Below are 27,788 nucleotides of genomic sequence, written 5' to 3' on the forward strand. Positions count from 1 at the left end.
CAGAAGATAAGGTCTATGACATGAAGTGGTGGGGGAAGAGGGAAGGAGGGGAGGAAGTCAACATGAATGAAACACCAGTGGTGGGGCTTGGTGAGACTAAGAGAAGCAGTAGCAGCTTTAGAGGCTCTCAAGACACATATGGAAAGGGGATCGGGCAACTTTCAGAAAAAGACTACAGGGGACTCCTATGCTGGCACTGGACATGGGACATGGTACTGTTTGGCAACTAGTTTGCCTATACCCACTTCTGTGTCATGGATCCTGGGAAGATAACAGCATTTGCTATCCCAAGGGAGCAAGAACCCTGAGGAATGGTATTAGATCCCACAAGAGCAGGGGCACGGAGGAACAGTATCAATTGTAATCCAAAAGGAGCAGGGGCCCCCTTCCTCAGTAGGGAAAAGAGCACAGACCAGGAGAGCAGTGACCATACTTCTCCCTGGATTATACTATATTGGAAGCCCTGAAAACTTCCAAACTCCTAGAACTAGCTCTGAAAACAGCAGTGCAAAAAAGCCCAACTTTAACAGGCAGTTCAAAGTCAAGAAACAGGCTAGAAAAAAATGAGGAAACAAACAAAAGAACTTTACCATAAAAATCTACTAGAGTGACAAGCCAGAGTAAGACACAAACTCAGAAGGCAATGATGTCAAGAGTTACGAGCAAAGCCTCAAAGAAAAAAATGTTAGACATCAGCCCAACAAGAATTTCTGGAAGAGCTTAAAAAATAGTTTTCAAACTCAAATAAGAATAGTAGAGGAAAAACTGGGGAAAGATATCAGAGCGAAGCAAAAAATTATGAAATGGCCATTAACAACTTGATAAAAGAGGTACAGAAAAATACTGAAGAAAATAACACCTTAAAAAACAGAATTGGCCAAATTGAAGAAGAGGTACAAAACTTCATTGATGAAAATAATGCCTTTAAAAAATAAAGAGGTAGCCAAATATAAAAAAAGTACAAAATTACTCCTTAAAATAAGGAAGAAAATAGCTCCTTAAAAATTAGAAGTGAGCAATGGAAGCTGACTCCACAAGATATCAAGAAACAATAAAACAAAGTCCAAAGAATTAAAAATACAAGAAACATAAAGTATCTCATCAGAAAAACAACTAGCCATGTAACCTTGGGCAAGTTACTTAACCCCAATTTGCCCTCCAAAAGGCAAAAAAAAACAAACCCTGACCTGGAAAACAGATCAAGTACAGATAATTCAAGAATTATTCAACTATCTGAAAGCCATGATCAAAAAAAGAATCTAGACATCATATTTCAAGGTATTATTAACAGAATATTGCCCTGATATTCTAGAACCTGCGTGTAAAACAGAAATTGAAAGAATCCAACAATCACCATCTGAAAGAGATCCCAAGATGAAAATTTCCAGGCATATTACAGCCAAAATACAGAGCTCCCAGGTCAAGAAGAAAATACCTCAGTCAGAAAGAAACCATTCAAACACTATAGAGCCACAGTCAAGCTCACAGAAAATTTAGCAGCTACCATCTTAAACGAAAGGAGGACTGGGAATATGATATTCTGGAAGGCAAAATAGTTAGGATTACAATCAATAATCACCTACCCAGTAAAACTGAGTGTAATCCTTCAGGGAGAAAAACTGATATTTAATGAAATAAAGCGTTTTAAGCTAAGTGGGAAATCTGACATTCAAACACAAGGCTCAAGAGAAGCATAAAAAGGTAAACATGAAAGAGTAATAAGGAACTGAATAAAGTTAAACTATTTACATTCCTATATAGGAAGATAACACATGTAACTCCTGAGTCTATCATCACAAAGGCAACTAGAAAGCATCTACATAGGCAGAGGGTATGGGTATAACTCAATTATCTTGGGATGATATAAAAAAAATGAGTGAGAAAGAGAGATGCACTGGGAGAAAAGGGAAGGGAGAGGAAGGATAGGAAAAATTATCTTACATAAAAGAGGTGCACAAGGAAGAATTTTACAGTGGAGGAGAAAATGGTGGTAGGTGAGCAGCACTTGAATCTCTGATCAGAATTGGTTCAAAAACAGAGAAATACACATATAATATATTTAATATAATTTAAATAATATAGTATAATACAAATACATTCAATTGGGTGTAGAAGTCTATCATACTCAACAGGGGTTAAGTATAAGTATACAAATAAACACAATAAAGAAGTAGAAGTAGTCCAAAATATCAAAGGAATAAATGAAAAAAAATATGAAGGAAGATGGCCTAGCAATATCAGATCTCAAACTGTACAAAGCAGTAAACACCAAAACTATCTGGTACTGGTTAAGAAAGAGCGGTGGATCAGTGGAATAGATTAGGTACATAATACACAGTACTAAATGACCATGGCAATCTAGCATTTGACAAACCCAAAGATCCAAACTTTGGGGACAAAAACTCACTGATAAAAGATGCCAGAAAAACTGGAAAACAGTATAGCAGAAACACAGTATAAAATAATATCTCACTATGTACCAAGATAGGTCAAAATGGGTTAATGATTTAGACATAAAGGGTTGTATCATAAGCAAGTTAGGGGAATATGGAAATTTTTATTTGTTGTATCTACACATAAGGGAAGAATTTACGATCAAACAAGACATAACAGAGCATTATAGAAGTAAAATGGATAACTTTCATCACACTAAATTAAAAAGATTTTGCAAAAACAAAACCAAAGCAGCCAAGAAGAAAAGGAAAGCAGAAAACTGGGAGAAAATATTTTATAGCAAGTTTCTCTCATCCTCATTTCTCAAATATATTGAGAACTGAATCAAATGTGTAATGTCATTTCCTTATTGATAAATGATCAAAGGATATGAACAGGCAGTTTTCAGAAGAAGAAATCAAAGCTATCCATAGTCATATAAAAAATACTCTAAATCAGGGCGGCCAGGTAGCACAGTGAACACCGGCCCCAGAGTCGGGATGACCTGGGATCAAATCCAGGCTTAGACACTTAGCACCCACCCAGAAACACCTAGCCATGTAACCTTGAAGAAGTTACTTAACCCCAATTGCTCTAAAAAAATAATACTCTAAATCACTATTGACTAGAGAAATGTGAATTAATACAACTCTGAGTAATCACCTCATAACTGGCAGATTAGCTAATAGGAAAATGAAAAATATTGGAGGGAATATGGGAAAACTGGGACACTAATGCTTTGTTGGTGGAGTTGTAAACTGATCCAGCCATTCTGGAGAGCAATTTGGAACTGTGCCCAAAGGGCTATAAAATTGTGCATACTCTTTTATCCAGCAATACAACTATTAGATCCCAAAGGAAAATGAAAAGGACCTATATGTACAAAAACATTTATAGCAATTCTTTTTTGTGAGGCAAAAAGTAGGAAATTCAGGGGATATCTATCAATTGGGGAATAGCTAAACAAATTATGATATATCAATGTAATGTAATAAGAAATGAGGAATATAAGAAATAAGGTGTAGGATGCTTTCAGAAAAACTTGGGAAGACCTGAACATCTGATGCAAAGTGCATCAGAACCATAAAAAAACATTGTACACAATAAAAGCAATATTGTATGATAAGAAACTGTGAAGGACTTAGCTATTATCAACAATACAGTGATCCAGGACAATTCCAAAAGACTTAGGGGTGAAAAATGCTATCACCTCCAGAGAAAGAACTGATGGAGTCTGAATGCAGATTGAAGCATACTTTTTTACTTTATTTTCTGGGTTTTGTTTTGGGGGTTTTTTGTCTGCATTTTCTTTTACAATGTAGCCACTATGGTAATGTTTTGCACACATAAATTCATATCAAATTACTTGCCTTCTCAAGGAGGGAAGGTAAAGAAAGAATTTGGAAATCAACACTTAAAAAAATATTTGGACATGTAATTGAGAAAAAAAATAAGTGCAGGAAAAAAAAAAGGAGATACAAAATTCTTCCAGAATGTTTTAGTACCCAAACTAGTAATAGTACAAACTAGTAACAAAGTTTGAGCACTTTCACCTAGAAGTCCCCTCACAAAAACACACAATCAGAATTTAAAGTGCAACATTTTAACAACAAAACCTCATCCAGAAGAGATGAAACTGAAGCTCAAATTCCAGGTTGGGTATATAAAAGCACAGTAACCACTTGACCTCTGAACTTCTTCCTCTATAAAATGGAGATAATAAAATATTTTCACTCATAGGGTTAACATTTATATAAGCACTTTAAATTATACAAAGGGATTTACATTCGTTATCTCATTTGATCTTCAAAGCAATTCCGTAATAAGGGGTCTTTGGGTATTATCGTTCCCATTTTACAGATGAGAAAAATGAGCGCACCGGGGCACAAAGATATTGTCAGCTGAGTTTGAACCCAAGCATCTCAACACAAAGGCCTGAGCTCTTTCCACTAAACCAGGGGCCTGCCTACTGAAGGAAAAAGGTCAATTTGTAAAACTTAAAAGTACAATATGAAGGGGAAGTAGGAAGGGGAAAGAATCTTTGGGTGCTAATCAAACTCCTCTACAGAACACTGCTTTTTAATATGAAACATACAGAAACAGAGAAAGAGAAATTAACTGGATGTCAACAGACTTCTGATGAGGTGGTGCCTGCACAGAAATCCAAAATCGGACGCAATATACAACTTCGATCCACGAGGAGCCTGGAGCCACGAGCTAGCACAGCCCCTTCCCTCCTCTCCTGCCTCCTCACCGGCTTAAACAACTTCAGAGGGAGGTGGAGGGGAAGCAGAGAAAAACCCACGCCCCGAAAGGCATTGTGGGCATGGTAGTTCCGGGCACACAAGATGAACAGGGCGAAGAGACAATAGAAGGTACTGAAGAGATCGTGATCCTACAGAGGAAAAGGTGCAGTTCCTCTTGAAGTAAGGAGAAAGTAAACCTTCAGGAAACAAGAGGCTTAGAGGGGTTTAAGGACCTATCTCCCAGAATACCTTGCGTGCTCGGCGGCTGGTCGGCGGCTGCGCAGCCGGCGCGCCGGCGCCAGGAGAGCCGGTTAGTTGCTGCTCGGAGAGACTTGAGGCTCTAACTGCTGGTTCAGGAAGAGGCTGTGGAGGAGAATGTGGATTTTCGGCTATGGTTCCCTCATCTGGAAGGTGGATTTCCCCTATCAGAACAAACTGGTCGGGTCCATCACAGGCTACAGCCGGCGCTTCTGGCAGGGCAGCACCGACCACCGCGGGGTCCCCGGCAAGGTGAGAAATCAGCCCCGACCTCCGCTGCTGTCCCTTACCCCCTCCCCCGCTCGGGGCCCGGGCTCTCCCCTACCGACACCACCCCACCACAGCACACACCCTCCTCCCCATCCTTCACCGTTAAGACTTCAGGGACATCTAGACAGTTATTCTACTCAGTCCTGTCTCCATCTTTCTCAACCACCCTAGCACCAATTCCCCCCAACATGCATTAAGAGAAAACCGGGAGTGTTGACTGTCATCAGGAGATACTGCTCACTTCTGAAGAAGTCGCTCTGGCAGAGGCAAAATTTGTAGGATTATAGATAGGAAGAGGCCCCCACTACGTGTGTTTTGGTGCTTACGACAGTTTCAAGGGTCAAATCACAACAGACCAAACAGGAGAAATAGGTGAATTCACTTGCCTTAATTAAGCAGCATTGAAATCACCTTGACTACAGTTTGCCTTCCAGGAATTAAATGCCTGGAAATTTCTGCCTTCTGCCATTAAAAGTAGTACTAGTTTCAATTCAAATCTTTATGATGTTATAACAAATTATTAACCTTTTCAAACTCTTTTCATGGTACTCAAGTTACTTAGATTGGACTGAGTGATCAAAAGGAAAGCAATTTTGTTATCACAATTGAACAGCTGTTTCCTGAATGCACTTGGTAATGATAAATATGGAATCACTATTAACTAATGTGTATTTCTCTGTTGCCTTCTCACTAATCCCAAATTAAAGTTTTGCTTCTTTTACTTTTCCTATATCTTCCTTTCAACTATTACCATCCTCCTTTATAGGCATTCATTTGTATTTATAAAACATACGCAGAATTAACAATTCGCACTTATTTAAACCATTCTGGTATTTCCTTAAATGTTTGATTTACATCCTTTATTCTTGAAGAAAATAAAGTTTTGAAATTTGAATGTGATGATCCCCTTTATTCTTATAAATATTGATATTCTGTGTAGATTGATGAAACTTTTCTTAAGGTACTCAAATTTAATTGTTTACTTTTGGCAAAGTATATGCCTCACAAACATGAAATAGGCAGGGCAAGAGTCATCCTCATTTTGCAGATTAGGAAATTTAGTTGCAGAAGAGCGAAGTGACTTATCCAGTCATAAAGCTTCAGGGTCAGAGCTAGGATTTCAACCTATATTTTCCTCCCAGCACTGGTACACATCAGTTTCTTTGGGCAAGTTATTTAAGTTTTTTAGGACCCTTCTGGCCTAGATCAGGCTATTGTAGGCATGGTTCAGAAGCTGCTCATCTGAAAAATGAGGATAACATTCCCAACCTGATATGTTGAAGATAGCTTTTTTTTTTAACCTTAAATGGGGAAAGAAAGAGTACTAACAAACTAGAGGGATAAAGAAGCTTCCCACAGGAAGCTCTTAAGTTGAGCCTTGAAAGAATCCAAGGATCTTAAGAGACAGAATTGAAGAAGTGAATTCTAACCAAAATCGACAGCCTATGCAAATTCAATCAACAATAATTTATTAAAAGATTATGAGCCAGAAAAAGTGCTACTACAGTGCAGTCGATTAAAAAATGAATCAATCCCTGCCCCCAAGGTACTTAGATTCTAGAAGTGGAAGATGGACAGACTGTTTTGATAGTGAAAGTAGGTAAAGTGCAAAAAGTTTGAAAAAAACAGACTAGAGCCATTCTTGTGAAGGGCTTTAAATGCCAGGGGTTTTTGTATTTTATCCCAGGAGTATTCCAGTGAGTCACTAAATTTCACAGGCAATGGAGTAGCATGGCCAGACTTTTACTTGAGAAAGATAACTTTGGTAGCCATGTAGAAGAGATAATAAAAAGAGGAAAGACTAAATGCCAAAATTCCAATTAGGAGGCGGAACTGTCTTTTGCTCCTTTTTGTAATCCTCAGCACAATGCCTGGCACATAGTAGATGGCTTAATAAATGTTTACTGATTGATGGGAATGAGGAGAATAGGATGTGAGAGATGTGGAAGTAGTGTCTAGAAGTTGAGGGTGATTCTTAAGGTTGTAAGCGTGGGTGACAAAAAAATGGTAGACATGCCCTCAAAAGAAATATGAGAGGTTTGAGGTAGGAATTGGTATAGGGAGGGAAAACAATGAATTCCATTTACAACAAGTTGAGTTTGATATCTTTAGAAATCCAGTTGTTGATACCTAAAAGTAGTGTTTCAGAACTAAAACTTGAAAGAGTATAAGCCTGGATCTTGGAGCCATCTACAGATTAAAAATTGAACCTTTAGTCCTAAATCTCTCAAGAGAACAGGGCCCAAGAAAAAGCCTTAAGGGACACCTAGTGGGTAGGAATAAATGAAAAGCAAGGGAAACTAAGCAGTGGTAAAATAGGTAGGAGGAAAACCAGGAGAAACCAAGGTCCTAAAAAACTGGGATGACTGATTTTCTGGCTATTTTCAGACACAACACTCATGTCTGCCTCTGTTCTAGTTAGTGACACATCTAAAGAGACAGGATCCCCTTCCTTAGAGGTCATTAAGCAGAAACTGGACAACTACTTGTTGAGTATATATTATAGTAGCAATTCCATGTGTGGGTTGGATTAGATGGCTACCAAGGTCCCTTTCTCACTCTCAAAATTATGATCTTCTAAAGTCTTAGTTCCATGTACATTAATAAGTTACAGTGATTTGCCCAGGTCACATTGCCATTATGTCAGTTGTAGGACTTGAACTCAGGTCTTCCCAACTCCAAGTCAAATTCTATCCACTACTGCTTCACTGGCTTTGAAAAATAATATAAGTTAATGCTGATTTTAAAATAATCTAACATCACATAGGGAATTCATCTGGGAAAAAAATAATGTTATAAGCTTTATTTTTTAAAAAGTAAATATTTCCAAAACATTAAGTAAACTCAAACTATCAAAGAAACCACATGTCTAAGGTACAGTTATTGAAAATCAGAATTTTCATTGATGAAGGTGGCACAACAGAAAGCTAGCAGTATTTAAAGCAGTTATTTTTAAATGTTAAATAGAGTTACATTTTTGAGAAACAGAATGATGTAGTGGAAAGAGGGCCAGGCTGGCTTGGGGTCAAAGAAGACTTAAGAGATTCAAATCTTGCCTCTGACAAATACTGGCTGTAAAATGAGGATGATAATACCTTCTGCTACCTCCCTCACAATGAGGACCAAATAAGATAATGTGTGTGAAGTGCTTTATAAATCTTAAAATTGTGACATATAACCATCAGGTCTTATGAAGAGACTAGCTTGTTACCAATGAGAAGTACAGGCTACCTGGTTCTCTAGTAGGAGTACCCTCTGTTCTCTTGGTCCTCCCTACAGAACAGTACCTAGGAATGTCATGTTTTTACTCAGGTAATAAGAAAGTGACCATATGTTTTATTTTACTTGCAATTTGCCTCACCGCCTTCAATTCTGGAGTAGTCTCTGACTGTCCATATATTTTCTTGTTTTTAACTTAATATAAAATATATCCAAAGTAAATTCACTGAAATACACTTGAGGTTACAACATAGGAAAATTAAGTCCTTTGCTTAAATATGATTGTATTAACTTGATATATGGTGGTTCCATTTTAGCTTTAGGTTGATACTATTGTTCAGTTAAGTACTTAATTATTTTTTTTACAAAAATTTTTGAAATTTTTTTCCAGCCTGGAAGAGTTGTGACTCTTACTGAAGATCCTGGGGTATGATACAGTTTTTATATAAAGATGTCTATGTGAAGTTATAAAAAAATGTATCCCACTACAATCAAAACAGACAACCAAGTTCTGCAAGGGAGATAGCATAATAGAAGGAAAATGCACAGGTATCTTAGTTCTAGGATTCCCAGGTTTTTTTTTATGTTAAAACATCTTTTTGATTGTCTAGGTTTGGTTTCATTTTTTCAGGGGACAGAAAGCCATATACAGGCAGACATGGTATAAATAACAAAATGATATAAAGCACTATGAGGCACATTTAAAAAAATAAACTGTATTTGAAAAAGCTTACAACATTCTTTGAAATTAAATGGAGACACTCAAGTCATAAAACCAATGTTAAAGACTTTTGTGGAAGTGTGGACAGATCTATGATAATATGGGGTATTTTCTACAGTACAGATCAGCCCACTGTCACACAACTAGAATATACATATATGTATATGTGTGTACATATATATACACACACACTTACTACCATTATCATTGTACAGATTTTTTACCTAGATAATAGATATCTGCATTTCCATAAATCTGTCAGTTACAGAATTATCAACTGAGTGCCAGCCTCCTGATGTTTAAAGGAAGGTCATTTTAATTACCATAATTACCTGATGCTAAATAGTTAATAATTAATCAGTGCAATCTTAAAGGTCATTCCCCATTTGCAAAGATAATCAAATCATTAGATTAATAACCTCTCCAGCAATTCTACTTTATTTTATTGATTGAACTTAATTAACAGCACTAAGGACAATGTTTGGTACACAACTCCACTTATGTTTATGTGGTTCATATGCCTCAGTTTCTCAGGTATTTATTACTTAGCAGTTTAGAGAGATTAACAGTTAATTTAATAAAGTTTTCCAAAAAAGAAGATCGAAGACTTAATTTTTAAAAGTGTGGCTACAAGCAAAGCAAATACATCAAAATGCTTCATAACAGAAATAAGTAAATGCTATAAATTAGGAAATTTCCTGATGCATATTTTTATGTGATAAAGTCTTAAAACATGTAATTGTAGATATAGACCCCAAACTAAACAATTAATACATTTGATTTTGTAAACCATTTAAATCAATTTAATTATTCAAAAAAATCAATGAGCAACACAGACCTTAATGATTAAAGGCTTTCCATTAGGTTTATAGCTATGAAATAGCTTCTCCTTTTGTTATAGCATTCTTAGTCAAGCACCTAACATATGTTTTACCTTTTTCTTTAAATAAACATAAGAAATGAAAAAAAAAATCCTTCTTCTATGTCCACTGAAACAAAAGTCTAATGCTGGAAGTATATTGCTTTAGTTTTAATTTTTGTTTGTTTTTTATACCTTAATTTTTGTATAAAAAATGGATAAAAGCTGCCAGAAAGTTTTATTTTAAAATAAAATGATGACTATTCTAGAATAAGATACAGCTCTTTTTTAAGGTATTCCCTTCACTTGTAAGGACTCTTATTGAAAACTAGAAAAAACTCTTGAAAACCTTAGGCAAAAGAAAAAATTCACAAAATGGTGACTGGTTCCCATGTTGTATATGAATCTCTTATTTTTGAGAAGTGATATAGTAGAGAGAAATATTCTGTGTGGGTGCATGTGTATACATATGTGTATATTATATATATCACTTTAATCTCAGCCCCACTAAACACAAATTAAGAACAAATATAAAATGCTCCAGTGAAACTGTGATCCCACTGATGTGGGTATTTCCTACCCATGCCTGTCCATCTTGTATGACTCATTCACATCCTACCGTAAATTCGCCGAGCAGGCTGGGTGCTTTTGACATCACGAGGATACCAATGTAATAACACATGAGCTGTTCTTTGGTTATCACTTACTCTGGCTGGACCCTCTTTTTCAGTTCTAGATTAGAGCAGGAAAAAAAAAACAATAGCATAAACTATTTCCCAACTGTGCAAAGAGAATTATAATAGGAGTTATAGCTGCCACTTCAATCTGCTAATTTAAAATTTTCAAAAATACTCTGGATACATTTCCCCATATTTTATAAATATTTTGCACATCTTTTAAAGCATACGATGGATTTACCCACTTTTATTCTTCTTATAGGGTTGTGTATGGGGTGTTGCATACCAGCTACCAGCTGGAAAAGAAGAGGAAGTGAAAGCTTATCTGGATTTCCGAGAGAAAGGAGGCTACAGGACAACAACAGTTATTTTCTACCCAAAAGACCACACTATGAAACCATTTAGTGTACTGCTATATATTGGAACATGTGATAATCCTAACTATCTTGGTCCAGCCCCTCTGGAAGACATTGCTGAACAGATTTTAAATGCAGTTGGTCCTAGTGGAAGAAATACTGAGTATCTTTTTGAACTTGCAAATTCCATCAGGAATCTTGTGCCGGAAGATGCAGATGAGCATCTCTTCGCCTTAGAAAAATTAGTAAAGGAACTTTCTGAAAGAAAACAGAATCTGAATTGCATATAAAGAGATAATCATTGATTTCATAAACACTATCTTCAGGGTAATAGTTTCTCCTGAATGTCATGATCTTTTACTTAACAGTGTGTTCGGGATAACATAGTTTGCTATTTGTAGTCTGCACTGGGAATACTACATATACATCTGTATTCAAACATTTTGAAAAGTCCCAAGCTAAGTTATATTGAAATAACTTCCAAAATCTTAAGCTATATGACAGTAGCTCTTTTTCCACTAGTAATTTATCCTTGGTTTAGAAACATACAGGTAAAGAAGTCATTATTCATCCTATTTTGAGAATGTTAAACAAAATGCAAATTTTTAATTTGATAAGTGGAAGAGAAATGAGATAACCTGAGGACTCCTGCCTATGTTTTAGCTTTAGAAAGTAGTTTTCTAATATCAAATCTTCTTCTCTAACGTGGAAGCATGAAATGGTGGGTAAGTTTGTCCTTTGATACAAGTGTGGAACAGCTATATTTTAAGAGAATAAATATATTTTACTCTTGGCCATCAATTGTGGGAAAATAATCTCTATGTTTACCAACCTGTCAGTACTATACTAGAAATTTGAAATTTTTTGAAATTTTGAAATTACTGGAGAAGCAAACTGAAACCTGAAATTCTGTGGCATGGATCTATGCCTGTAAACTAACATTTTATATAAAAATTCTCCTATGAATGTTATGTATTGTACCTTATCTTCTTGAATAGCAGTTATTTTTGCATATATGTAATTACTATAGAACATAACTCATTAACTCTGAAATACCATTGATCAATTATCTAGAACTAGTAGTGGCCTTTAAGAGATCATCTAGTGCAGGAGTTTTGGGGGGGTTTTTTGCCTTTTTATGGAAGGGGGGAAGGCGGGGCAATTGGGGTTAAGTGACTTGCCCAAGGTCACACAGCTAGTAAGGGTTAAGAGTGAGGCTAGTTTTGAACTCAGATCCTCCCGAGTCCAGGGCCAGTGCTCTATTCACTGGGCCACCTAACCACCACCAAGTACAGGGGTTCTTAACCTGGCAAGTAAGTGGCTGAGGCTGAATTTGAACTCATGAAGTTTTCCTGGTTCTATCCAATGCATCACCTAGCTGCCCAAAAGGGTTCAAGACACACACAAAAAAGAACCTCAGATCTAATTCAACCCTCTTTTCAAATGAGAAAGTAGACCCAAAAATGTTAAATAACCCCACCAAGGTCATGAAAGTACTAAATAGCAAAGCTAAAATTCAAATCCAGTGCTTTCTACTATACCACTATATACCTTTCTACTATACCACTATACCACAAAGGAATGGTTTAAGTAAACCATCAGTCACTTTACTAACCTCATACTAGCACAAAGTATTTACAGAAGAGTAAGATTCTGCCTTAACTTTGTGTAAAAAAAAAGGATTTTACAAGAAATGTACTTTGTCAGATAATCATATATTAAAAGATCATTTTAATGCTTCTAAATATATTTTAAAGTACTTTTAACACTTGATTTCCCTACACAAATGATAAAATCCAAAGTTTAAAAAAAGAATCCAGACATCTGGGACAAAGAAACAAAGTAGGTTGGGAGAGTGATCTTAAGCTACAAGCAAAGGCTTTACTTTTTTGTATTTGAATCTTCAGCACCTAACCCAGTGCACTTAATAAATGTTTGCAGGGGGCAGGTAGGTGGCCCAGTGAGTAAAGTGCCAGGACAGGAGTTCGGTTCTGGCCTCAGACACTTAACACCCACAGAAAAAAAAACTAGCCGTGTAACGTTGGGCAAGTTACTTAACCCCAATTGCCCTCCAAAAGGCAATCAATAAATAAATAAATAGTTTGCAGGCAGCAAAGTGTCCTAGCAGATAGTACACCCAGCCTGAAGTCAGGAAAACCTGAGTTCAAATATAATCTCAGATACTCACTAGCATGTGATTACCCTGGGCAAGTCACTTAACCTGTTTGCCTCAGTTTTCTTCTCTGTAAAATGAGCTGGAGAAGGAAATGGCAAACCACTCCAGCATCTTTGCTAAGAAAATCTCCAAAAGGGATCATGAAGAGTTGAATATGACTTAACAATAATGAATGTTAACTGAGTGAGAATGAAAAGAACACTAAATTAGGAGACCCAGGTTTCCATTCCTAACCTTGAAAAACTAACTAGCCCTATGACTTAGTCCAAGTTATTGCATTTCTCTAGTTCTGTCTGCTCATCTTACAAATGAGAACTAGATCTATAAGGACCCTTCCAAAAGTAACAGTCTTAACAATAAGCATTTATTAAGCCCTTGCTATGTGCCAAGTAGTAGGTGCTAGGGATTACAAAGACAAAAGTGAAACTATCCTTGCCCTTAAGGAGTATTTTTTTGAGTAGTGGACACAACTCAAAATATAGATGTATACAAGACCAGATAAAAAGAAAGTTTAGAGAGAAAGATACCTAGAAGAAGGGGCCATGGGGCTGAAGTAAAATCAAGAAAGACCTCATTCAAAAGGTAATGTTTGATTTACCTTCAAGGAAACCAGGAATTTCAAAAAGCAGAAGTGAGGAGGGAGTTCATTCCAAGCATAGGGAACAGTCAGTGCAAAGGCAGAGATAGAAGATGGAATGAGGCCATTTTGTCAGGGCTATACAGCATATGAAAACGAATAATGTATAAGACAAAACGCAGGACAGGACCAGGCTGTGAAGAGATTTAAATACCAAACAGAAGAATTCATATTTGATCCTAAGATAAAAGAGCATACCATAAGAGTCTGAGTAGAGGAGGTAACAGACCTGTTCTCTATGAAAATTACTTCTGAATAAGAGGCTACTGCAATAGTCTAAGAGCTTAGCATTGTGCCTGGCATATTTGTTCAGTCCTTTGATCATGTCCTACTCTTTGTGACCCTGTGACAAAAATAACTGGAGTGGTTTCCCATTTATTTCTCCAGTTTTATGCAAGCAGGGGTTAAGTGACTCACCCAGGGTCATATAATTAGTAAGTATTTGAAGTCACATTTGAACTCTAGTCTTTCTGATTAGGCCCAGGGCTCTACGGTAGGTGCTTAATAAATATTTATTGACTGAAATAATAAGGGTGAAATAGGGTGATCAGTCTATGTTTTAAGAACAAACTTACCCCTACCCCAGTTCCTCTATTATTTCAGTTCTTTTGGTAATTTAAAGTCTTAGTTACTTAGAATCCAGAAAGTTTAACTGACTTGCTCAGGGTCAAATAAGCTCACATTTCAGTCTCAGACTTCAACCCAAGACTTGTGACTCCATGATCAGGTAAAAAATAAAAATAAATTGGCATAATGAAGTAACTAAATAAAAATCATAAGACTTGAATCATGAATTAATTTAGTCACAATCTCAGAATTGAAAGCAATATCCCAGTTCTAACTGGGATCCAAATCAGGGCAGGAACACATTTTATAACAAAGACAACATAATCACTGTAGAGATGAGGGGCAAGTGGTGTAAGAGAAGGAGCACTAGATGGAAACCGGACCTGGGTTCTAATCTCAATTCTTTTTCGTTACACATCTGTATCACAGCCTCTGAGCCTCAGTTTCCTCATCTATAAAATGAGGTTGGACTAGATAATTTTTAAGGTCCTTTAGAGTTCTGAGACTTGCTAAGGGGTCACATAGGTAGTATGGATTGGAAGAAGAATCCAAGTTTCCTAGCTCCCATAGCAGTAAGCTTTGCAAAACACTGCAATCCCCATTTAGATCAGACTGCACAACACTGCTAAATGTTTTCATTTTGGAATTCTTTCCATATTTACACATTCCTAAGCCTTTCTAGTCACACCAGTGCAGATACATGGAAATGTAACACAACCTCAATATTCAAGTAAGGAAATCCTTCAAAAACTATACAATATTGTGTTGTTCAGTCAAGTCCAACTCATTTGGGGTTTTCTTGGCAAAGATACTAAAATGGTTTGCCATTTCCTTTTCCAGCTCATTTTACAGATGAGGAAACAGGACAGAGTTAAGTGACTTGCCCAGGTTCACATAGCTAGTAAGGGTCTGAGACCAGATTTGAACTCAGGTCTTCCTGAATCCAGGCCTAGTACACTGTGCCACCTAGTTGCTCCATATAATACTATACTACATAAAAATAGAGGGAGAAAGAAAGGAGAGAGAAGGTAGAAATGTGTATCTCCTTCCAGTGGAAATAGTAATAATAGATATGAATATACGGCTGAACTGAAGGGTGGTGGTACTCTCAACAGTAACAGGGAAGTTTAGACAGAGAAGGGTTTGGTGGGGAAAAATAATGAGTTTGGTTTTGGACATGTTACGTTTAAGATTTCTACAAGACATCCAGTTAGAAATGTCTAACAAGTCATTAAGAGACTTGACTGTGGAGGCTGGAAAAGAAATTAAGGCTGGATAAGTGGATCTGGGAATCATCAGCATAGAGATGACAACTGAAATCATGCAAGCTAATGAGATTTCCAGGTGAAATAGTATAGAACCAAAAGAAAAAGAGGGGTCAGGACAAAACTCTAGGAGATGCTCACCTTTAGTAGTCATGACCCAGATGAAGATCCAGCAGAAAAGACTGAGAAGGCACAGTGAGATGGGTACGATAACTAGGACAGAGTAGTATCATAGAAACCTAGAGAAGAGGGGATCAAGGAAAAGAAGGTGATACCAATGTCAAAAGCTGCAATAAGATAGAGAAGAATGAAAATTGGAAAAGGCCATTAGATTTGGCAATTAAGAGATCATCTGTTACCCCTTAAGGTGCAATCTACAGTCTACTAAAATTGCCAAATAAGCAACATGCTATTTTAAACTGGTTATAAGTAAAATAATAGAGCTGGCCATTATATCATCTTGAATTTAGTATTAATTTAACCTTATCTCTAAAATGCTATGATTATCTTTGCCCTCAAGGAACCTACAATCCAATGGGGGAGACAGCAAGTAAACAAATATATACAAACAAGCTACAAAGGAAAAAAATAAAGGAAGGTAGATGCTAGAATAAAGAAGGGTTAGGAAAGTCTTCCTATAAAAGCCAAATTTTAGTTAGGAAATGAAGGAAGCAAGGGATGAAGAGGTAGAACATTCCAGATATGAGAGAGAGCCTGAGAAAAATGCCCAGAGCCAAGAGATTATCTCTTATTTGTGGAACAGCCAGGAAGCTAGTGGCACTGGACAGTAAAAGAAGCCTGGAATGGTGGGAGGAGTCTAGGTTATAAAAAGCTTTGAAAATCATACAGAGAATTTAGTATTTTATCCTGGAGGCAACAGGGAACCAGTAGAGTTCACTAAAGGTGGGGAAGTAACATGGTCAGACCTGCACTTCAGGAAAATCAAATGAGCAAAAAGATCTATGGGATCTAATAAGATCACCAAGTGAAGTGGTATAGGAAAAAAGAAGAGGGCCCAGAATCCTATGGGATACTTGTGATTAGTGGGTGTGATTGGACAAGAATCCAGCAAAGGAGAATGAGAAGTCTGATAGGTAGGAGAAGGACCAGAAAACCTAGAGAAAAAAGAGTTATCGAGGAAGAGAGGGAGCTCAACAATGTCAAAGGCTTCGGAGAGATCAAAGGAGAATGAGGATTAAAAAAAGCCATTGGATTTGACAATCAACTGGTAACTTTGGAGAGAGCAGTTTTGTAGGAATGAAGAAATTAGAAGACAGATTCAAGAGAGTGAGAGGACAGAAAGTGGAGGCATCTATATATAGTTCCTGAAATGCTAGCTATAGTTATAAGTGAACAAAAAGATTTAATCAGAGGAATAAGAAAAGACAAAAAACCAAAATTATTGCTTTTTGATGAACTCTGGAGAAACTCTTAAGAGACAACTAAAAATTAACTGAACCAATAACTAAGTTGCAGGATTCAGAATAAAAAGAGATAAGTTGTCGGTCTTTCCACATATTACCAACAAAACCCATCAGGAAGAGATAGAAAAATTCCATTCAAAATAAGTATAGAATATATAACTATCGGGACTCTAATTACCATACACACAGAAACTATATGAATATGACAAAAAAATACTCTACAGAAAAAAGATAGACCTAAATAACTAGAGAAATGCTAATTGCTCATGGGTGGGCTCTGCCAATACAATTATAATGACAATATTACCTAAATGAATTATTCATATGAATCAAAATATGTAATGATTACTTTATAGAGCTAGGAAAATAATAAAATTTATCTGGAGAAACAAATGATCAAAAATCTCAGGGAAATTAATCAAAAATTTTTGAAAAGAAAGGGAAGCCTAACAGTCTCAAAGATTTCAAAATATACTCCAATGCAGTAACCATCAAAACTACTTGGTATTGTCTAAAAATAAAAACAAAGGCAATCAGTAGAATACATGAAAACCATAACCCCTATAGAAGCAAATAGAAGCATGAATACCCCCCAACAGCTGGGATAAATATTTTGACAAAAACTGCTAGGAAAACCAGAAAGAAACCTGAGAGAAATCAGGTTTATACAACTAACCAACACAACATACCAAAATAAGCTTCAAATGGATACATAAGGATACATAACTTACATAGTGTACACATTATAAGTAAAGTGGAGAAGGAAGAAAATTCCCTAGACAGTTGATTTCCCAGGTTTCTGTGTTGGTGCCAGCTGCCCAAGAAGAAGTACTTTTTGAAAGTATACTGTTTTTCAGAGGAGATAACCATATGAGAAAATCCTACAGTTGGATGAATTTGAAAGCCATGACTGTTAGGCCTGAGGATCTGGACTTTCTGAGTTGCTCAGATAGCAGAGGCCTGAAGTAAAAGTGAAATATCTCTTCAGCAGGCCCATCAAATTTTCTCCTCCAAGGAAAGTAAAAAGTTGATGAGTTATTGTTTTATGTTTTGTGTTGTAATAGCAAGCAAACAAGTACTTAGCACCTTTTTTCAGTTGAGCCTTGCCCCAACTAGGGCTTGCCTGTGATTATATCAAGTCTTTGTTAAGAAACAGAATTTGTGAAACCCACATTGGGAGGGACTTGCCAAAGACAGGAACAGGAAGGACATAAGAAGTGGGAGGAACAGGGAGAAGCTAATGACCATATAAAAGCAGAAGCACAAGCTGAGAGAGAGCAGAACTGAGAAGGGAACACTTGTGGTGGCCTGTACTCTGATTTTGTGATATTTTGTACAGAAGCCCTGGGACCTTACTGGAAGCCCTGAAAGAGGATTTTCTTGTTGTCTGTTTACAGAAGTCCTGAAGGAGGGTTTCACAGGTCCTGGGACTATACTGATAATTTGTATTGAGTTCTCAGACCTTATTTGTGGGTCTGTGTTGATTTAACAGGCAGATAGTGAATTGATGATGGTGCCAGTAATGTGTATGAATGTTGTTTTGGCTCTGTTAAGCTTTGTCTTCCCAGAAACAGAAACTTTGAAGGACTTGAGGTGGACTGGACACTGTGAGCTTCAATATGGAATGGGAACTGGACAAGGAACTGGATGAGGAGCGGTACCAGGAGCTGAGAGCTGCCTACCTGTGAATCTAGGTGGCAGTTGGGTAGATTCAGGCAAGAGCTGGACCCATGGAAAGGAACCATGGAATTTGGGACCCAGCCTCGAGCCAAGATGAAAACACCTCTCCTTGGGTAATTAGTACTGCCTGAGAAGATCATGATTTGCTGTGGCCTAGGAGTGTGAGAACTTTATATTTTGTACCTTGTACCCCTTAAGGATGATTGAGTTAAGAAAAAAGAAGACTTTTTGACTGAGAGATTAAGACAATGTGACCTGGGGTGGGAAAACTTTGCCATTTGTACTTTGTGTCCCTTAAGGATGATTGAGTTAAAGACTTACTGAATGAAATCTTTTGTTTAATAAAACTACGTGGCCACTTTAGTGATAAGTTGTTATGTTATATCACTGTGAATGCTGTACTTTAGTTTCTGTGAATGTTTTGCCTTAGTTTATTGCTGAATAGAGTTCACTATACTAAGTGATCAGAATCTTAAAGCAACAACAGCAGTCCTCTGGAAAGTTGCTTGTGCTTGGCTTTACAAGTGTTTGCAATATACATGAGTCTTATGCATTTCTTCATATTGTGTGGTTGCAGTTGTGGTTTGTCCTTTGTTCTCAAAGAAGACCATGACATCAGGGAGATGATGACAGGACTTGCATTGAATTGGATTTGAGTAAGGGAGGACTGTGCAAAGTCACTACCCTCACTTTCTCCTCCAGAGTCATCTGGGTCCAGTGGCCAGATATAGATCAGGACAACTGGAGATGCCCAGAATGCAGTGGGAGACGTTGGTCTTTTTAAGCTAAGGTCTATATGTTGTGTTGGATATTCGTATATATCCAATGTCTGACAGATTTTGGGACAACTCATTGTAGTCACTTAATAAATGCTTTTTTGATGTGAACATAAAGTTACGAGTCATGAAAAACACAAAAGGTATGTAATGGAATATAACTAATGTTATATATACATCCAAGTAGGAAAGAGAACAGGCTACAGCAAAAGTAAGAATACTTACAGAAATAGTCTTCTTACACTTTACTTTCCTACATGCCTGTTTGCATCTGGCTACACTGGCTTAATTGATGTTCCTCAAGCACAACACTCCATCTGCCATCTGCCTTGGCCCTGGCTTGCCCTCATGCCTAGAATTCTCTCCTTCCTCTCCACCTCTTAGCTTCCTTCAAGATTTAGCTCAAATCTCAGCTTCTGCTGAAGGCCTTCCCCTCTGAGACTGCCTTCCACCTATTCTATATACAGGGTGTCCTAAAGGTCTTAGTGCAGTTTTAAACTATTAAAGGATAAAACAGCACTAAGACTTTTGGGACACCCAGTATATTGTATATGTACCTACTTATTTACAGGATTATCCCTCATCAGAATGTGAGCTCATTGAGATCAGGAACTGTTTTGCCCTTTCCAAGGAGCTTAGCACAAGTGTTCAATAAATGCTTGCTGACTGACTGGATTTGAATAACTAAACTCATAATCCAATTAGTCAACAGAGTATTTTATCTTGGTTTGACAAATTAACCATATTTCTGGAATAACTGCTGTGGTAATATAGTAAAGAAGGAAAAGGTAAGAAGAGGGGTAAGAAAGTATCACCAAAGAAATCCAATATAGTATCAACACTCGAGCAAGTTACCATCTAGACAAGCTAGACCCATATGAAACAAAAACATTTCTACAAGAAGCCTTCCCTAACCCCTCTAGATTCTAGTGCCTTTCCTCTTGTCATTTTTTCCCTAGCATATAGCACGTGTGTACATATTTGTTTGCTTGTTGTCTCCCCCAAAAGACTGCTAGTTGCTTGAGGGCACCAACTGTCTTTTGTAACTTTTTGTATCCCCAGCACTTAGCACAGTTGCTGGCACATATTAGGCTCTTAATAAATGTTTATTGACTGAGAAGATTTCAAGAGTTATAATGAAGCACATACACTTGTGTTGCTTCTCCCCGAAAAGCCCAGTGGTAAGGAGGAGTGAAAGCTGCAGAGAAATAAATTTAGACAAGGGAAGAAATATTTATTAATCAGGACTGCTATATTCCAGAACAGTTAAGTGGCACAGTGGATACAGCACCGGGCCTGGAGTCAGGAAGACATGAGTTCAAATTTGACCCAGACTTGGACAAGCTGTATGACCATCGGCAAGTCTCTTAATCCTGTTTGCCTCCATTTCCTCTTTGAGCTGAAGAAGAAAATGGCAAACCACTCCACTATCTTTGCCAAGAAAACCCCAAAAGAGGTCACTAATAGTCAAACACAACTGAACAGCAATATCATGTCAGGGTGTGTGTTAAGTACTACGGATACAAAAAAAAAAAAGAGGCAAAAAAAAAAATCAGTCACTGCCTTCATGGAGCTCAGGATCTAACGGGTTTGACAATATCACACCAACTATGTACAAACAAGCTATATACAGGATAAATTGGAAATAATCAACAGTTAAGTCACACAGAGATTAACTGTCTGAGGTTGGATTTGAATTTAGGTCTCCCTGACTATCAGTGTTCTCTCCACTGCATCAGCCAATAATATTTAGGCCAAACCATTTAATTTTGGTTTCCGAACCCCAGTGGGACACTTACATAGTCAAACTCATTTCGCCACTGCTAGGAATGTAAACCTTGTGCGTTTAGTGAAAAGAGTCATGGGGGGAAAGAGGTGGGAGAAGACGCATGGGCCCGGGGGAAACCTCGGTCAGAGCTACTTCAGGGTAAGGGGGAGCGAACGCTCCTAAGGTAACAGCCCAACAAAAATAACAACCAGAGACAGTAGACTGCAGGAGGAAGAGAGATTGTTCCCTCAACGCAAGAACCCTGGGGAGACAATGTCCTCCTTCCCTTAACCTGAATTTTCTGAAGCTTCCCCCTGCCCCCTGAGTGTAAAATAGAATCAAAGGGAAACTGGAGTCGATGCGGGGAAGAAAAGGATTGCGACCAAGTTGGGGACGACGGCGGGAGAGAGCGCCTGCAGCTCGGCGGGGGACTCTGCGGGACTCACCGGCTGCGAATACGAACGCGCGACAGCTACGCGCCTCCTCCCTTGCAGTCTAGGGCTCCCAGGCAGGAATCTCGGCCCCCGAATGGGTGGCAGGATGGGTGTCTGCTTCCAGCGCCCAGAACCGCGACCCTCTGGGAGCAGCAGGATGCACAGGGGATGAGGGGGCGGAGGAGAGAATTAAAACCTCTCGGCCTCCGTAGGCGGACCCGGATGTTGATAGGCCGTTTGTCCCGGAAACGACCACAGGAAAGTGAGAGAGGTGGAGGCGGTTTCGAGGGGCTCCCCGGAAGGAGACGTGGCGGCGGTTGGGGCTCCCGTTTGCTGGGTGATCTCTAGTCCCGCCGCCTCCGCCTCCTCTCTATGGGCCAAGGAGGCAGCGACGGCGGCGGCGGCTGCGGCGGCGGCGGAGGCTGGAGAAAGAGGCGGAGGAGGATGGAAGAAGGAGGCGGTGGCGGACGGAGGCTGGTCCCGGGCGCCCCGGTTCTGCTGGTCCTCTGCGGGCTCCTGGAGGCGTCCGGGGGCGGTCGAGTGCTCCCTCCGCTCAGTGACGACATCCCCTTCCGAGTCAACTGGCCCGGCACCGAATTCTCCCTGGTCAGTGCCCGCGCCTGCCCCCCACGATGGCCCCCAAGGCTCCCCCACCCTGCTTCCCCAAGCTAGCAAGTGCTTCCCCTTTAACTCGGCATGGGTTTTCTCTGGCCTTTTGACAGGCGTGCATAGACACCCGCCACCGAAGGCACAGTGCTTGGCTACCCAACCACGACCCTCCCAATCTCTCCCGGGAAGATATCTCCCTCAAAAACAAAACAACAGCAAAAAAAGGTGTATACATACGTACGTATATATGCACATATATATATGTATATATATACATATATTTAAATACACATGGGTAATGTGCATGCGGTTATCCATATCCAGACACAAATGTGACCAGCCCGAGTCCCAAAGCCCATTGGTATGGGGCTTATATACACACGTATTTATTTCATTTACAGGCTTAGTATATCATGTCTCCCATCTCCTTGGACAGTAGCCACCGTTCTCCCCTTCATCCTTATTTACTGCCAGGCCTTCTCGAAGGCCCTCAAAGGCAGTTTTCCTTTCACTTCAACCCAGCAAGCTTCTTTAAAACTCCTACTGCATGCCACTAACTGAATTAGTTACTGGAGATAAAGACAAAATAAAAAGCAATCTCTGCCATTAAGGAGATGTCATGGGAGGAGAGGGGCAGGGAAGGATACTGCATGTAAATAGATAAATAGGTATGGGATAATTTGGGGGAGGGGTCAGGCTTCTAGTAATGAGTCAATAAGCTTTTATTAAGTTTCTATGTGCGAGGCACTATGCTCAGTGCTGGGGGTACAAAGAAAAGTTAAAAAGAAAAAACAACAGACCCGGTTCTCTGTAGGATAAACTGGGGATAATCAACAGAGGGCGGGCACTAGCATTAAGTAGGAGGTGGCACATGAACCGAGTTTGGAAGAAAGCCAGGAATTTTAAGGTAGAGATGAGGAAGGAATGCATTCTGGTTTGGGGTGCAGCCTGGGCAAAGGCAAAGAGGTGGGAAGTTGAGAACAGCAGATAGACCAGTTTGTGTAAAATGAAGAGTATCCATGCAGGAATAATGTTCAGTAAGCCCTAAAAAGTAGAGACTGAAGCTAGATGTTGAAGGGCATTAATGTCCATATGAGGAGTTTGAAGTTCTTCGTTAAAGGTGAAAGAGAACCACTAAAGTTATTTGAGCAAGGGAGTGATGTGATCAGACTGGAATGTTAAGACCATTTTGACAGCTGTCTGAAGAAGGATAAATTAGAAAAGTCAGCAGTACAGTTAGGAGATTCACTCCAGGTGAGAGGTGTTTAGGACCTGAAAAGGCAGGTTAGCTTTGTGAGTGGAGAGAAGAGGGCAGACTGGAGAAATGTAGCAAAATGACTGAAAAATTAGCAATTAGTTGGATATTGAGGAGTAAAGAAGAAAAAATCTAGATTGTGTTGTAAAACTGAGTGACTAGAAGGTGATTATTCCCTCAAAAGAATTAGAAAAATTTTGTCTTTTATATATAAACATTAAATTCTAGAGTGAGAACTCTCCCTATAGGCTTGTTTTGAAGAATTCAGTAGGACTGTGTCTACCACATTCACTCTTCAGTCATATTGCCCCTAAGAAATAATGTATTAATAATATAGACAGCACAGTTTAATTTTTTTTTTTTTAATCCTGGACCAGGGGTCAGGAACTCAATGATCTGATCCCATTTTTTCTAACTGGCAGCGTGAATTTGGATCATCGCTTCAACTCTCATTGGCACCATTTCTCATCTACAAAATAAAGCGTTGAATTAGATGAATGTTAAGGTTCCTTCCAGGTCTGAGTCTGTGATCCTGTGAACACTACACATTTATAACCCTGGGGAGTGTCTAAAAGCTATCGATGTTGAACTGACTGAAGAATGATCTAAACATTCACAAATACTATAGATATCTAAAGCAAGAGATCATGTCATTACAGTGGGAAAGTCTTCAGTTCTCCGAAGATCTGTGACTTCATCAGTGTACAGACTCCCTCCACCAAAGTAGGCTACAAATTCTTTAGGCCTACATTTAGTCTTGAATTGTATGGTTGAACATTTATCACCCTGTGATCAACCTGGAATTAGCCTCGACAAATTTAGCTTTTCTGGTCTTGGCATAAAAGATGTATGTAGGCCTTTTTTGGGCCCTGGTTTTAAATATATTTCTGGTTCAAACTATATTATACATATTTTCATCCACTCCACATTGTAGATCTTGTTTATCTGAGGAATAATTTATTTTGTACTTTGAGAATCTATTACAGTGTTAGTGACACATGAAGACATACTGGTATTGCGCCAGTCCTTTAGTGCATCCATGATTTCATCAGTGTAGTCATTCCTACATCAATATATATTGCCCATACACCATCCACACCTTCTCATCCTGTGCAGTTCTTGTTCCTGTTTTTCCATAAATGTCCCACACAGGGTCTGTCCAATGTGCTGAAAGCCTTACTCTAGGCCTTTTTCAAATTTCTTTCATCCTATTACAGCACCATCCTGTTCATCTGTTACCTTACTGTGTAACCAGCCTATCTCCTTTTTCAAATGTGCATTTCCTGACAGCAGGGACTGTTTTTCTTGTTATCCCTGTGTTCCCAGTGCCTTTCACAGAGTAGGCTTAAAAATTGTTTGTTGAATCAGCTGTTGCACTCTCCCTTGCCTCCCTTCTATACAGAGATCATTTGTAAATATGCTGTAAAAATTTCCATTGCATTCGGGTTTCCTGCAACCTTGGTTATTTGGAGATTGTTTTTGTATTGGGTCAGACCAAGAGAAAATTTGATTATATTATCAGTCTTATGTCTGTCGTGTAATATAAATTCAGAAATGTGGTATCTATTCTTTGTGCCTTGTTTCTCTGTCAATCCTTCCTTTATTCTCAGTATTGCCTTTTTGATATTTGATATTTCTTATTACATAGAATGTTGGAGCAGGGAACATTAGAGATTGTTTTGTCCTAACCATTTCATTTTTCATGAGACCAACAAGAAATGAAATGGCTTTCCCAAGGTCATACACTGGTAGGCAAAGTCTACGACTAGGGTTCCTAGTTCTGTCTCACATTCTTTACACAGACATTACCCTGTTGGTGCTTCAGAGTTTCAACATCAGGTTTTCCAGGGAAGGCTGGATTTGTAGACACAAGTCTTGTCACTTACCACAAGTTATTTCATCTCATTGGTCTTCCTCATCTATAAAATGATAAGAGTTGGACCATATCAACTCTAGGTCCTTTTCAGCTCCAAATCTATTTTTCTTTGTTCCCACATTAAATAATACATTTTTCAGTGCACCCAATAATTCTTACTTCCTACATATAACTGACATTGGAAGGGGGGAGAAGTAGATACAGAAAAAAGATCTTGTGCCAGGCAATGAAGTCATCTGGCTTTAATTGATTCTTCTTAATCATTTCTTTAGCAATTTAATTGATTTTTAAAATAATCTCTGATTCATAGTTCTCCCAAGTGATTCTTGATACCTTTGGCAATTTTATCATAGTTTACAATGAATATCCCCACTACATTGTAGGTTTTTAAAGTTTGGGTTATTATTTTAAAAAGAAATTCTATCAAAAGAGGCCAATAGCCAAAAAAAGAAGAAAATAAACTATCTTATTGCTTACAGTAGATTTCTCCAATCACTCTTATTTTCTTTTATGAGTGCTCATGTGTAAAATGTCTAATATTACTATTTTCTTGCCTTTTTCTGTGCTGTAAACCATATCTCCCAACCCCCAAATCTTTGGCTTTAATTTTCTCTTGGAAAAAATAAGAAAAGGGGCCCTACCAAATTCCTTATATGACATAAATATGGTCTTAATACTTAAACCAGGGAGAGTCAAAAAAAGAAAACTATAGATCAATATCTCTAATGAATATTAATGCAAAAAATTTTAAATAAAATATTAGCAAGAAGACTACAGCAGCCAGTTAATAGACTAGTGTATTGAGCACCTACTACATTCCAGGCACTGTGCTAAGTTCTGGGGATACAAATACAAATAAAAACAGAGATGATCCCTGCCTCCAAGTAGCTTGGAATCTAGTAGGAGAAGACAACACAAAAGAAAGCTTTTAAAAAGGGGATGAAAGATGAAGTTACCCATGGCCCTGCCCTCCAGTCATCAAGTCCATTCAGAGGGGCAAAGGAGTGCCAGGCAGATTCAGTCTTGCAGGATAATGAGACTTCCCAATAATACTTTCTCTGGGGAAGAAAGGCATAATAGAGAGTTCCAAAGAAGTCCAAAAGCATTGTGCCTGATGGGAAATATGTATAATCACAAAGATTATATAGTATGACCAGGCTAGGTTTATACCAGAAATGCAGGGTTGGTTCAATATTTGGAAAACCAGAAACATAATTGACTATATTGACAGCAAAGCACACAAAATCATATCATATCACTAGATGCAGAAAAAACATTTGACAAGACACAGCTCCCATTCCTGTTAAAAACATGAAACTATAAGAATAGATGTACCTTTCCTTAAAATGATAAGTAGTATCTGTATAAAATAAGAGCCAGTATTCTCTGCAATAAAAATAAGCTCGAGGCCTTTCCAATTAGATTGGGAGTAAAGTAAGAATATGCACTAGCACCATTACTGTTCAATATAGTGCTAGAAATGCTAGCTGTAACAATAATTAGAAAAAGAAATTGAAAGAATAAGCACAAAGAAAGAGGGAACAATCACTATTTGCATAAGTTTATTTAAAAGTACTCTAGAAGGTCAACTAAAAATTAACTGAAACAACAACTTCAGAGTTTCAGGATATAAAAGTAAACACAGATCATCAGCATTTCTGTATGTTACCAACAACAACCCAGCAGGAAAAGATAAAAAGAGAAATTGCATTTAAAATAACTACAAATAGTATAAAATACTTGTACATCTGCCTGCTAAGATATTGGAATTATGTGAATTCAATTACAAAACTCTTAACACTCACACAAAAAAAGATCTGAATGATTGGGAAAATATTGATTGCTGATACCAGGCCAATAGAATGTAATAAGAAAGTTGATTTGAAAGAACAAAAGGCTAAGAATATCAAGGTAATTTTTTTTTTTTTGAAGTACAAGAAAGGGGGCCTAGTGATACCAGTTGCTGTTTAGTTTGTTTGCAGTCTTTTCCAACTTTTGTGACGCCTTTTTGGGGTTTTCTTGGCAAAATACTTGAGTGGTTTGTCATTTCCTTCCCCAGCTCATTTTACAGATGAGGAAACTGAGGCAAGCAGGATTAAGTGACTTGCCCAGGATCAACACAGCCAATCTGAGGCCATATTTGAACTTAGGTGGCCCTGATCTAGGCCTGGCACCATATCCACTGCACCACCAGTACTGTTCTGTGGAGCAGTAATCATCAAAACAATTTGATTACTGGCTAAGAAATAGAGAGGACAATTAGTGGAATAGATTAGGTACAA

The 27,788-nt window shown here is 38.2% G+C and overlaps 3 protein-coding genes across 10 annotated transcripts in view; 2 read left to right on the forward strand and 1 right to left on the reverse strand.

Moving 5' to 3' along the window:
* Positions 1-21,961, reverse strand: part of ASB3 (ankyrin repeat and SOCS box containing 3) — a 131,646-nt gene extending 109,685 nt beyond the window's left edge. For 2 of the 7 annotated variants that reach the window (XM_069071694.1, XM_069071697.1), the window contains exon 1: positions 21,779-21,961. Coding sequence is in view for 2 of the 7 variants with exons in the window: in XM_069071693.1 (XP_068927794.1) it covers positions 15,826-15,838 (13 nt within the window). In the remaining 5 variants the exon portion in view is untranslated. Of the gene's footprint in view, positions 1-4,928; positions 4,950-10,625; positions 10,739-15,825; positions 15,924-21,778 lie in introns of those variants that run through there. The other 5 variants (XM_069071696.1, XM_069071693.1, XM_069071700.1 and 2 more) reach the window with 5 other exon arrangements.
* Positions 5,049-12,005, forward strand: CHAC2 (ChaC glutathione specific gamma-glutamylcyclotransferase 2). Of its 2 annotated transcripts, XM_069071702.1 has the most exons (3): positions 5,049-5,189; positions 8,818-8,853; positions 10,946-12,005. In XM_069071702.1, exons 1-3 carry the CDS (start codon positions 5,055-5,057, stop codon positions 11,327-11,329), a joined length of 555 nt encoding a protein of 184 aa, XP_068927803.1. In that variant the 5' UTR covers positions 5,049-5,054; the 3' UTR covers positions 11,330-12,005. The 2 variants fall into 2 exon arrangements, with proteins under 2 accessions (XP_068927803.1, XP_068927804.1); XM_069071703.1 differs by lacking the exon at positions 8,818-8,853.
* A 32-nt stretch (positions 21,962-21,993) lies between the features above and the next one.
* ERLEC1 (endoplasmic reticulum lectin 1) overlaps positions 21,994-27,788 on the forward strand; it is a 48,639-nt gene continuing 42,844 nt past the window's right edge. The window contains exon 1 of the mRNA XM_069071701.1: positions 21,994-22,372. Within this exon, the coding sequence (XP_068927802.1) occupies positions 22,139-22,372 (234 nt within the window). The 5' untranslated portion in view covers positions 21,994-22,138. The remainder of the gene's footprint in view (positions 22,373-27,788) is intronic.

The sequence above is a fragment of the Petaurus breviceps genome, unplaced genomic scaffold (genome assembly GCF_028583685.1).
Source record: "Petaurus breviceps papuanus isolate PSGF00001 unplaced genomic scaffold, PetGlider_PUasm1.0 90842, whole genome shotgun sequence".
Lineage (NCBI taxonomy): Eukaryota > Metazoa > Chordata > Mammalia > Diprotodontia > Petauridae > Petaurus > Petaurus breviceps.